This window comes from Mus musculus, chromosome 6 (assembly GCF_000001635.26).
Source record: "Mus musculus strain C57BL/6J chromosome 6, GRCm38.p6 C57BL/6J".
Lineage (NCBI taxonomy): Eukaryota > Metazoa > Chordata > Mammalia > Rodentia > Muridae > Mus > Mus musculus.
Genome location: NC_000072.6, coordinates 40,423,299 through 40,435,819, shown reverse-complemented (window position 1 = coordinate 40,435,819; position 12,521 = coordinate 40,423,299). Strand labels below are relative to the sequence as shown.

At 45.4% G+C, this 12,521-nt stretch overlaps 2 protein-coding genes across 3 annotated transcripts in view; one reads left to right on the top strand and one right to left on the bottom strand.

Moving 5' to 3' along the window:
* Wee2 (WEE1 homolog 2 (S. pombe)) overlaps nt 1–574 on the bottom strand; it is a 31,570-nt gene extending 30,996 nt beyond the window's left edge. For both annotated transcript variants that reach the window (XM_006506326.4, XM_006506327.4), the window contains exon 1: nt 76–574. Coding sequence is in view for 1 of the 2 variants with exons in the window: in XM_006506327.4 (XP_006506390.1) it covers nt 76–81 (6 nt within the window). In the remaining variant the exon portion in view is untranslated. The remainder of the gene's footprint in view (nt 1–75) is intronic.
* The window catches only part of Dennd11 (DENN domain containing 11), a 34,761-nt gene that overhangs the window by 316 nt on the left and 21,924 nt on the right, over nt 1–12,521 (top strand). The window contains exon 2 of the mRNA NM_001356375.1: nt 11,997–12,096. Within this exon, the coding sequence (NP_001343304.1) occupies nt 11,997–12,096 (100 nt within the window). The remainder of the gene's footprint in view (nt 1–11,996; nt 12,097–12,521) is intronic.

Sequence of the window (12,521 nt, the reverse complement as noted above, 5' to 3'; positions counted from 1 at the left end):
GGTGGGGGAGACTGCACACTGGGTTTCGGGGGCGCGGGGGAGGGACTCGCTGCGCACGCACTCGCACCCACACACCTGCATCCCTCCCTGCCCGGGGGTCCCGGGGCACGGGGGCGCTGTGTCTCCAGACTGGAGCCGAGGGATCCCGGGGGCTTTGTTCCGCCCCCTGCTCCGTCCCGCCGCCGCTCTCAGCTCCGCTCCGCCGCCTAGTCGCCGCTCTCCTATTTGCTCCGCTTCAGTGCGGGAGGATTGGTTTGCGGCAGCGGGCACATTGGCTTTTGTTTTCTCTGTTTTCCTGCTGGGCTGAAAGGTTCTTATAGACGCCGAGAGGAAGACACCCCCCCCCCTCCCGCGTACGTCGCCTCCCACGAGGGTTCAGAACGACCCTGCTCTGCGCCTGCCCTTGCTCCGGATTGCTCCCTGCGCCGTAACTTTCCCAGCCGCCTAGTTCACTTTCTCCGAAGGCTTCATTTTTAGGAATTAACGTGAGAGCGTTAGGGGATGGGGCTGGAGAAGCTTTCGCTGGCAGGCTGCCTTTCTGGGAAGACTCACTGGCTGTGTCACACCGTCTCTACCCTAGCCACCCACTCCGGGGTGGGGAGTGCGTTGCAACAGTAGGCGGTTCCGCGAGGGGATAAAAGTGAACGAATGGCTGTGGGCTCCAGCTTAAGGCATTGGAATCCCCCAGCTGCTTATTTGAGGAAGAGGAATGCTCGGATGCTTCTTCCTCGATTTCTCCTTTGAGCTGCTAGCGTGAGGAGCTGGTGTTTGTGAGGGAAGGATGGTTTTCTTCCTTCTGGAAGTTCCCAGCCAGTCTTCCAACCCTGAGAGGATGGATGGGCTAGGAAGAAGAAATAGGATTATGTGCCAGGTACTTCAGAGATGATGGATGCTGGTGGCTTCTAGGGTGGGTGGCTTAACCATGGTCAACGATTCTGAGCCAGCAAACAGGCTCCTTACAAAGGCGAATGCCCTATTCCTAGCGGCAGGACTTGTGGGAAGAACTCAGCCCCCACCCCCATCCCGTCTACTTGTTGCCTTATCCCACAGTCTTTCAAACTTTTCTGACTTTAACCTGCCATATCGAATTAAATTTGCATCACAACCAGAACATTCAAACTAAGGGAAGCCCGAGTTTCCTGATAGGAAACTCAGTATTGGCCCCCTCCGTGCTTATTAATGGTCATCACACATACTGCCCTGACTCATACAGTCAGGATTTGTGCTCAGGTAAATCGAGGCAAGCTTGAGAGTCACCCGAGGTTCAGAACTGGGAACGAGACATTAATGGCTTTCTGACTGCATAATGGTAGCTGTCTGGTGATAGAGTCTAGGGAAAGGAGGGGGGAAGGAAATCTCACACTAGTCACAGGTAGAGCTGATAAAATGGATTATCGATCCATTACTCTCATTGATTACGGAGATTGAGGCCCTTGTAGGGGCTCCCATATCTTTCCATTCACAGCTGGTGACTGGCTTTCTGGTTTATACTGTCTGTGTGTGAGGGGGGAGGAGGGGGGACAGACACAGACACAGACAGACCAACAGACAGACAGAGACAGAGACAGAGACAGAGACAGAGAGGGGGGTTGGTTTTTATACTAAGGTTACTATGAAAAGGCAAGAGCTGTTACTAATACTGTGACATTTGTGCAAGCATTTTACTCTGATTTCATTCTAACCACTCTGCAATTTGCTGATTATTTTATACCTAGTTTGCTTATGAGGAAAGGCACCAAGGATGGTTACATATTTTGGAAATAATGAGCCAGCTTAACCAATATCTTTCTAGCACACTCCACTGCCTGAACCTTGGCCCCTCACATTGCCTGGTCACTTCCCTTGGGGATCTGCAGAGAGGAAGGTGTGTGCACTTGGGTGAGCATTGTTAACTTGGTTTAGTTTTGGTGGAGAAAGCAGCTGTTTCCTGCCCACCTCTTTTCCTCTAAGCTATGCCAGCCTTCTATATGGCTCCTCTCATCCTGTGAAATATACTGGGAGTTCCTGTGTAAAATAAAGTTTTATAGCACATCTCTTAGAAGTAGCCAAGGACTGTGTGAAGTCACACACCTCCGCCCCAGGACAAAGGAAAGAGGACTGCCTTGCCCCTGTGTATGGTGGTTGAGGGTGGCCAGTTGAGAAAGGATCGTGAGGCCTGCTGTTGTCCTGCAAGCTGGCGCCATCACCGTGACCAGTATTGTCTTCTCATCTTAATCTAGGGTCTTCTCTACTTTCCTGAGTCCCATCTGCCACGTGTTCCTAATTAATACTGGGCCACCAGGCAGGTTCCTCAGCCTGCATTACCAGAAGTAGTCAAGTAGATAAGGCTGCTGTACACAAATCAGAACGAGTCACCTTAACTTCATAGGTGTGAGGGTTTTGTTTCGGGTTCTTCCTCTGCCCTGACATCACTTCCCCATGTCCTTCCTGTCCTCTGTCCTCACTTTTCATTTTTAGGAGCTAAATCAACCCAGTCACCACCCAGGCAGTGGATTTCGTGTGTCCTCTCACCCGATATGGGTTACCTTGGGCATATCTACAAGTCAGTGTGTAGGGACATCTCACACACACACACACACACACGGAATGGGAGGAGAGAACCCATAGCTGTGGCTTGTCTGTCTGTCTGTCTGACAAGAGCAACTCACAGAAGGAAGGGTTTGGCTTGTGGTTTGAGGAGATTCAGTCAGACGTGACAGGGAAGACGTGCTGATGAGAGCATGAGGTGATAGTGACATCACACGCACAGGAAGCTGACACCCCGCCTGCTTTCCCCTTCTTACTCAGTCCAGGACTCATGGGATGATGACCCCCACCTTCTGAGTGGGCTTCCCCTCCTCAGTCAAACCTTTGCAGGAACACCCCGAAAGACACCCCCACCCCCAGGGCTGTGTTTCTTAGATGACTGGAAATCCAGTGATGCTAAGAGACAAAATTAACCATCACAGAAGGAATAGGAGAGTGGAGCGGATCCCTGGGACAATGTGAGTTCCTGTTTTAGGGCGGGAAGGAGGAGAGAAATTCGTTCACACTTTTAAACATACGTGTTGGGAAGCTTTTGGGGGCATCTGTCTGAAAAATCAGACAGGAAAGGACAGACGTGATAGTTTTCTCTGGATTCCTGACTTATTGCTGGAAAGTTATGGTTGGTTGGTTGGCGTACAAATGGCAGGAAGATCAAGGGCGTCAGGTTCAAGGTAAGGCACATGCAAATACACACACACACACACACACACACACACAGAGTCTCTATCTGGAGCCGAGAACTAGCTGTAGGGTGGTGGTGCTGGCCATCTGGGCTACAAAGCTGCTATTGAAACCAGTCACAGATGCTAAGTTGGCACGCTGGGTAGAAGAGGTTGGCAGCCAGAATATTGCTCGCTCTGTGTGTGTGTTCTATGATTTCAGACCCGACTTTAAATCTGTTCTTAGACTTTCTAGTAAAATTTCCTTTTCTCTGCTTCTTTGAGAAAGGTATGCTCACACTTGGGCTGGCAGGGCTGTCACCCCAGAGTAATAGATGCCGATGAAGTTTTACCCCTCAATTCCTGCCTGGCATCCTGTGAATCTGCCTACTTTAGACCTTCTCTTTATGAGAGTTACTTTAGGCAGCTGTTATTTTGTGGGCATTTGTGGGCATTTTCCTGAGCTCTGTGTGTGTGTGTGTGTGTGTGTGTGTGTGTGTGTGTGTCTGTGTATGTGTGTGTGTCTGTGTGTCTGTGTGTGTGTGTCTGTGTGTGTCTGTGTGTCTGGGGTTGCTCAGAAGGGGAAAGAGCATCACCTGGTGGGGTTTTCCAGATGTTTCTTTCCAGGCTACTGTTGAATCACCTGTTCTCTTGCCACCTGTAGCTCTTACCCACATTATGCAAATATCTCTTCACCTGTGTGAATGATGCATCTGTCAAATGGGAATATTTGCAATCAGTCACACATAGCAGCCAGGTGTGGCCCATGCATGACAATCCTAGAATTCAAGGCTATGCTGGGCTGCATTGCAACCTATCTCAAAAATAATAAATAAATTAATTTAAAAAAATCACTCATACCAGTTTTCATTCTAAACCTTATAGACTCCCTGTCTGTCATGGAAATACAAGCAGAGCAGGTGGAAAGGTATAATGAGATTAGGGCTAGGTCTGGCACCCAATCATAACTTGGAGTGCTGCCCAGCCCATCTGACTCCTTTCAGAAATGGGAGGGGCTTGACAGTGGAAAGCCAATGGAAACTCTGGAAATAGACAGTCGCCCTGAGAGTCACCAGCTCACAGAGCAGGAAAGGGAAAACCAGTTCTGATAGGTAAGAGGGAAGTCCCAGGAGGGTTCACACTCGCTGTCCTTTCGGTGTTTTGCATCACCTGTCAGTGGCTGATTAGAACACAATTGTGGTTATTGATTAATGCCACACTGGCTGAATCTTTCCTGGGCCGCTGGTGATTCACCTGCTCTGTGGTTTCAAGCTGCAAGTATGTGGCCATCTGTTGGGAATTTAGTTTCTTCTCTTGAAAAATCTACAAAGAGGAAAGTAAGGGTGGTGGTTTTAATGCCTACCCACTTACTGTGTGCTTCTGGGGTCTCAGGACCTGTACCATGGTGTTTAGGAGCATGCCTCTGGCCCCTGCAACAGTTTACACGAGAGAAAAGCAAATGTGTGGGGCTGTGAAGTGCATGCGAGTGTGTGTGAGAGTGGCCTGGTAACCAGAAGTGTGTTTTTTTCTTTTCCTTCCTATGTAAAATTGGTGCACTGGCATTCAGCCATGGGCTGACATATGGCTGCCTTGAAGTTACCAGGATTAATTTCTCCCTGATTCAGAACTCTCCATTCTGTGTCTGCCTCATGCTTTGGTTGTGTTCTCATTTAGGGCTATGTAAGATTTCATCAAAATACTGAAGACCTGAAGTCGATTGGTAATGGCTGGACAGGGACTGGACCAAAACACTCTTTGATGGTTCTTCTATCCCATGGATTTAGTGGCTTGTTTAAAAAACATTATTATATTCAAGTAATGTGTTGTTGCAACCAACAGTTGGCTCCTGCTTCTTGCCTTTATTATTGGGTTGTTGTTGTCATTTGTTTGGTTTTTGTTTGTTATTTTGAGGCAGGATCTGTCACTCTAACTCAGGATGACCTGGAGCTCTCTATATAACCCAGGTTGGTCTCAGACTCCTACCCTTAGCCTCTTGAGTGCTGGGATTACAGGTGTGAGCCACTACATCCAGCGCCTACCTGAGTCAGAATTCCGTGTTATCTCCTAGCTGAAGCTAGAGTCCCAAGTGTAAGTACTAACAGGAGGTGGCTGAGAGAAAAGATACAAAACCAATGTACAAGTCTCAGGGGATGTTTATAGCCCCACCCACCCTTACAGTCTTGCTAAGAGGATGCCACTCAATATCCAGTACAGGAAGCCTCAAGAGGAAGTACTTGACTGGAGCCACCCAAAAGAAGGGGGAACCAAATTTCTAACTTCTAAGAGGTTGGGGTCAGGATTGTTCTTTTCTCTACTTCAAAGGCTTTGAGATGGGCCAGCCAGTTTGGCGTGGATATGGACTGTGCTCTGTAGACACCAGTACACACTGGGTAAAGTTATTTCACATTTAAGCAGAGTACTTGGGAGACGGGTAGCCCTATATAGATGGGAGACCCTGTCTTACAGGCTTTGCTTATTTTCATGGTACTTGGAATTGAACCCAGGGTTTCACATGGGCTAAGCAAGTACTCTACTGTACTTGCTACCATAGGATTCTCTTAAGTATCCTTAGCTTGGGATAGAAACCCTCCCTCAAGAGTTTTGAAAACATCAGCTTGGGAGGCTCTCAGAAGAGCCCCTGGGCTCACCTTAGAGTCAGGGGAGGGGGGAATGGCAGAGTTCAGAACAACGTGTGCATCCACAGCCCTACACGCTTTCCCTAGGAACATAAGCTGCTAGCCCAATTATTTGTCGCTCCAGTTCCCTTGAATGGGAGTATGTTTACCTTTGCATGAGCTCAGCACTGGGCATTGTGCTGCCAAGTTAGACTCTACCAATATTTACTGAATGACCAGACCAGCTGAATGTACACATTTCAGATCACCTCATTTGTTCCTTAGGTGACCATATGAAATCCTTCTCCTAAGCTGTCTATGCAGGAGGGGCCAGGCAGGACCTTCCGGGCCCTGTGATAGACCCAAGGTGTGGCCTAAGAGCTGGGAGGATACAGAGCTGGAAGGAAACCAAGCTGAAGGGAAAGGCATGTGCCAGCGATGAGGCTCTTTTATAAGGTCCCTGCTTGCTGGATTCCTTCCAGGCTGCCACACTGTTCTTTTTTCAATAGAGGAAAGATGTTTGGTGAATTTGAGAGTGGGGTATGTATTCCGAGCGTGGGATAGGTAGGAGTACTACATGTCAAGTTTTTCTGGCATTAAATAATTTCCCTTAAGGATTTCTATTTCTACAGAACCTTTTTTTCTTTAAACTACAAATTCCATATAGAAGTTATTCCTTAATTCAGAATACTTTTATAAAAAGATTACCTCAAATCATAATATTCCCCTGTCCCACCTCAGGTGTGGTTTCTTTTCTCAATTACTGGAGGTTTTTATAAAGTCCTTTATGCTTCCCTCATATATGTTAATATATACATACACATCTATCTATACAATACACATATATAGGTATATATGCAAATCTCAAGCATTTCATTTGTTTCCCTGATTTGTAATGAGATTGGTTAAACCTTGGGGAAGGGGTCGAGAAATGAAAGAATCGCAGAGGGAGAACTTGTTTATCCTTCCTGTAGAGTCCCCATCTGTTGACATTTTGTCATATTGGCTTCATTCTCATACAGTCAATTCCTCTGTAATATGAAGTGACATGTTCCAGAAACTTCTGCTAGGAAATATCATGCAGTGTAAATTAATTTCATGAAAAGAGTGAGAGGAGGACACACCCCTCAAAAATGTCAGCAACACAGTGAGAGAGGGGGGAAGGAGGAGGGAGGAAGCCAGCAGGAACAGTAGGACAGTCGTCAGGCTGTGAGGTGGGTAAGAAATACAGAAATGCTAAGTAAGGATATACTCCTCCTAGCAGGTTGCCTAAGGAGGTAAATGGTGGTGGTCTGATCTGGTGGGTTCTAGTGAACTAGGCCAAGAGCTACATGAGATCTGAGGGGAAGTTGTAATACCAGCAGGGGCAGCGGCAGCTCCACACAACAGGCAGACGCTGAAGAATGAACACTGTACATTTCTTCATGGCTTGAGTTTGGAAGGTTCTGCATTGTCTGGCATTTCTCATGGTCGAAATCATGTGAAATTCTCTGCTATCAAGTTACCAAGTTACTCGGTCCTTTTCATCACCATAGTAAAATATCTGGCACACACAACTTAAGTAAGGTTGGGTTTCATTCATAATTTCAGAGATGTGAATTAAGCACCTTTATCCACTGAGCCATCCCGGTCTGCTCAACTTTAGAATTAATTTGCCATTATTTATTAAATGACAAGCTGGGTTGCTTTTTAAAAATTGGGGTTTCATTGAATCTGTAATAGAAAATGTACAAATATCTGTGTCTAGATTGTTCCCTAATCAGCTGCCTTGGCCCTCGCTAAACAGACATTGTAAATGGCGTTGATATCATATGGATTTAGATATACCTCTCCCCCCGCCAAGCCTCCCCCCGCCCCGAACTCTTTGAAAATAAGTTGCAATGATGCTTGAATCTCACTCCTAAATAATTAAGAATATGCTTCCTCAGAATAAGGCAGCTTCCCTGTATAGGCAGAGTGTCATTCCCACGCCTCGGGTAATTACCACTGATTCATCAATGAGCTGAATAAAGACATGCTTGTTCCTAAGAAAAACGATTGTCCAGTTTGTTTTGGTTTTACTGCCCTTCCTCTCTTGTCCTAGGCACCGAGCTATGTTGGGATGTGAGCAAAAAAAAAAAAAAAAAAAAAAAAAAAAAAAAAAAAAAATCAAACAAAATTCCCCCTCTCCCATCGTTCAGAGACTTACAGAGTCCTGGGGAGTGTGTATGTGTGTGTTTGGGGGGGGGGGGCGAGGTTAGGCATCTAAAGCGTGATAGGTTCTGTGGAGCCTATGCCTGGTTTTTCTTCAAGGAGGGTATCAGCAGAAAATGAACTTCGCCCAGCAGGGTGTTCTGAAGCCCCAGTCCTGTCTATGACTCACCTACCTGTTCTGAGGTGCCTGGCTCCGAACCCAGAAGGGCTTGCTTCCTAAAAGGAAAGGGTGCAGCAGACAGGACACCCTCTCCTTCTCTCAGCATCCTTACGATGAGTGATGAGCGTTGGTGAGGCACAGAGCTACAGTGAGGAGGGTTTTGAGAACGAGGCTGAAGAATGGGGACTTTATCCTCTATTTCAGCTGTAGTAAGTAGAACATGAACTTGGTCATAAATACCAGGTATCCAGTAGCTACACTGTAGTCAAGATAGAATCCCTTCCCTTTTCATGTGTGTAATAGCTTGCCTAAAGACAAATATGAGTTCAGATCAGTGGGGCCATCAGAGACCTGGGGTCTTGTTGGTTTATAGAGTCGTTGTTCCTCAGATCATGACATCACCTCCGTCCAGTGTTAGGTAGCATGACAGAGAAAAGTGCAGTGTGTCCCTTCCCTTTCAGGTCCATTTCGGTAGCTATGTGCCTCACTTCTGTCTGGATCCCACACCTACATGCAGGAAGGATGGAGGAACAGCCGTCATTGGGAGGTCATGTACCAAGCTAAAAAGGGCAGGTTTTAAGAATGGATATTGAGGGGCAGCTTGCAGTATCTGTTATACCACCATGTCTAAAAACACCAATGAGGCCTTCTCCAAAACTGCTCCTCAAAAATAGAACTATTGCACCAGGCATATTGACCCACTCCCATAACTCTAGCTCTTGGGCTGAGGGTGAAGGATTGGGCAGTGAGTGTCTGGTCAGCTTAGGCTAGAGTATAAGACCCTGTCCCAAACAGAAAACAACAAAACTCAGAGGCAGTGTCGGAATGATTTTGGAAAACAGTGTTGATCTCTCTGAGATTCATTATTGCAACATGGCATACTAAATGCTCCATGAAGTCCTACAATATGTGTATGTATGTATGTGTGTGTGTGTGTGTGTGTATATATATATATATATATATATGTATGTGTATATATATATATAGATAGATAGATAGATAGATAGATAGATAGATAGATAGATAGATAGATATAGATATAGTCTTTGTTTCACCTAAGGAAATTTAGCCATAAAAGTGTCTCACATACTTTACATTTTTTAAAGAAGCCCTGTTCATATTTGCCTAAAGATTCCTTGGTTTGCAGTGAAGTAACAGGAACGTGTGGGAATCGTGTTAGTCAAGATTCAGACAGGGGAACAACGGCTAGGACAGCCATGCAAGGATTGCTGCAGACACTAGAACTTATGTAATGTGCTGTGAGGACTACTTAGCCGGTCCATGGAGCTTGGAATCCATGGGTAGATGGATGTAAAAGGAGGACAGTGATCTTGGGAAGGAGGCAGAGGGGACTCCTGGGAGTGGATAGGGACCTGGGTGAGTGTGACCGTTCCCAGGTTTGTTTTGTCCTTTTCTTCTGAGATGGTGTCTCACTACATAGCCCTGCTTTGGCCTGAAACTTGACCTCAAAGTCAAACTTGCCTGCCTTTGACTCCCAAGAGTTAAGTTAAAAGGCATGGACCACCCACCATACTTGGTCAGTTGGTCTCCAGTGTTAGTGGTGTGGGTGTCCTATAAGAGAAGTTGATGTTCTTTATGGAAGAGAAAACACCTAACTTAGGAAACTCAAGGCAATTGTCTTAGAGTTTCTGTCACTGTGATGAAAGGCTGGGCTGCTGTTCTCATCCCAGAAGGTGAGGATAGCAACAGTGCCTGGTGCTCCAACACCAACCTTCCAGATGTTATCCCTTCATAGCCACTTTCAGCTTTCAATTGGAACCATGCATGGAAGGGAATTCTGAGCAGTGCAGTTCAGCCTACTCAGGGAAGGGCCATCAAAACTCAGCCCAGGCACTTACCAGATAACAGATAACAAATTGCTTACCGCAATGCTAGTTGCCATAGCTTTTAGTGAGCACTGACCTAAATGGGCACCAGTAGCGAAGTAGACATCGTGCTACATCTAAATGATAGAAGTGACACACGGACCCATCATTAGCATTGTAGGTGATAATAATAAGCAGAAGACATCCTTGCTTTTATAAAATGTCAAAAAGACCAAACTTCTTCAGGACCACGATTACTCATCAGAGGCTGAGTTTATTGGTCTCTCAGGAGGTTCTCTTATGTGTGTGTCTTATGTCTGCCTCTTGACCTTCCGTTGCTTCCTATACAGGAATGCTCTCTGGGAAAACTGGGTGTGTTGTATAATTTATACTTAATGCTAGGCTTCAGTACGAAGTTTAGGTAAGTTCAATTTCCTCAGGCTATAAGTGGCTATGGGTTAGTGTTAGGTGAGTGCATTAGGAGTGGGGGATAGAGCCTGGGATGGATGTAGCTCAGGTGTGTCTAGTGTGCACCAGCCTATAGGTTAGATCCCTTGAATTTTGGATGGATGTACATGCATATCAAGGGAGAAAATGCAGGAACGGGGGGCCTTGATGTATAGGAAACTTAGTTTCACATTCTTTGTGAACATGTTTTCTTATCTTTAACCAAAGTAACAAAATGTCATTTTAGCCTTTTTATTTTATGGAACTTTAATTTTTTTTCATGTTTTTTGTTTGTTTGTTTCAGTGAATTCATTAGTTAGTTAGATTTGTGATTCTTTTTTTCTCCAAAATAGAATACTTGAAAGTGCTTTAGGTTGTTGAGTGTGGGACCGGGTGATCCTCTTCGCTGTCTGCAGTGACATAAGACAGGACCATGTTTTCTCTGATGTCCCATACAATGATCTGAAAGTGGTGGTGGCTAAGATAGTTGTTGATGGTTTTAATGCCTAGAAAACTGGGACTTGGCGTGCTAATACATTTGCTCAAAAATGAAATCTCGCAAGTTACTTAGTCTTTCACTTTGGAAACATTTGAATATGCACAAAACAGAAGAGATTTCTAGGATATTGGGCCCACCTATAGCTAACTGTGCAGTGCTCTCCTCCCCTCTGTCTCAGGCACACTCATTGTTGATGGTTCTACAGCCTCTCCTACCTTCTGTCATAGAAGTCACCTTACTGAGCTGCAACTGCTGGTCTTCATCTCTGTCATCCTGTTAGCTTTAGACTCTCATCTCCCTCTGGTCATGTTTCCAACACCAAGCTTAGAAACCCAGAAATCAGTTCAGGAGTGAATGAGTCCCAGAATTCCTGAGGTGAAGGCTGATAGTTGGTTCTTGAGGATGGCCACATGTGAGGAGAGGGATGAGCTACACTGCACAGAGTAGGAGAAGAGCCAGAATTACATCCTCTCAAGGAAGTCAAGAGAAAGAGGAGTTTTGAGGAATTAGCAAATAACACAAAGAGGTCAGTGATAATGACGAATATATAATATATATATACACACACACAAACATACGTAAATACATACATATATATATATATACACATACACACACATATATATATACATATGTATATGTATGTATGTATATGTATATATATATGTGTGTGTGTGTATATATATATATATTTGGTCAGACATTAGTGGCTATTTGGATGGTAAGATTAAAAATAGAATCTCAAGAGATTGAGGTAACAGTATAGGATGAAGAAATGGGAGCTTAAGGTTTAAATAAATAAATAAATAAATCTACTTGGAGAGATGAAGCCATGAGAGGAAGATTTGGGGGTGACCAGAAGGGAGCTGCTCAAAGGATACTGAATCTGAAGCTGGGATGAGGTCCTTCTACTGCCCCCTCCTGGTCCTCTGGTGTAGTTCATCTGAGCATCTCAGTAGTTCTTGATCAGTGTGAGGAACAGCACATTTCTGAGTACCGATGTATGCTGGGCTATGCTCTTCTCTCTGAGTGGTTTTTGTTTCTGTTAACTTGATCCCCCTGTTCCTACAGGAAACATGGTAGAATGGTGCTTACCTCAAGATATTGACCTTGAAGGTGTTGAGTTCAAGTCTATGGCCAGCGGGTCCCATAAAGTTCAGTCTGATTTCATGTGAGTACTTCTGAGCCTATCTGGTGCCACTCGATCCCGTCTCTCCTATGTTCTCCCGAGCATGTTATCGAGAGGTGTCTTCAGATGGTATATGTAAGTCTTCTGTGTGTTTATCCAGCTTCCCAGCAAGAAGGGCTCCAGCTCTGGAGTTCTCAGTGGGGTCCCAATATTCCATGCTCATACAACTGAGCTATTACTGAGCAAACCTCAGGGAGGTTTGGTTTTAGTGTGGGTTAAATACTAGCTTTAAGCAGGCCAGTTTTAGTGACCTGTAAATGGTGCTTGCTGAATTTTGTAAGAAGCCAATGGATATGCTTTGAGAATAATTTGTAGCTTTAATCTCTGCATTGGCCTGAAACCAAGGCTGATTCAAGCATGAAAGGGAGAAAGAAGTGAAATGTCAGCTGCATTGGAGCTGTCAGAAG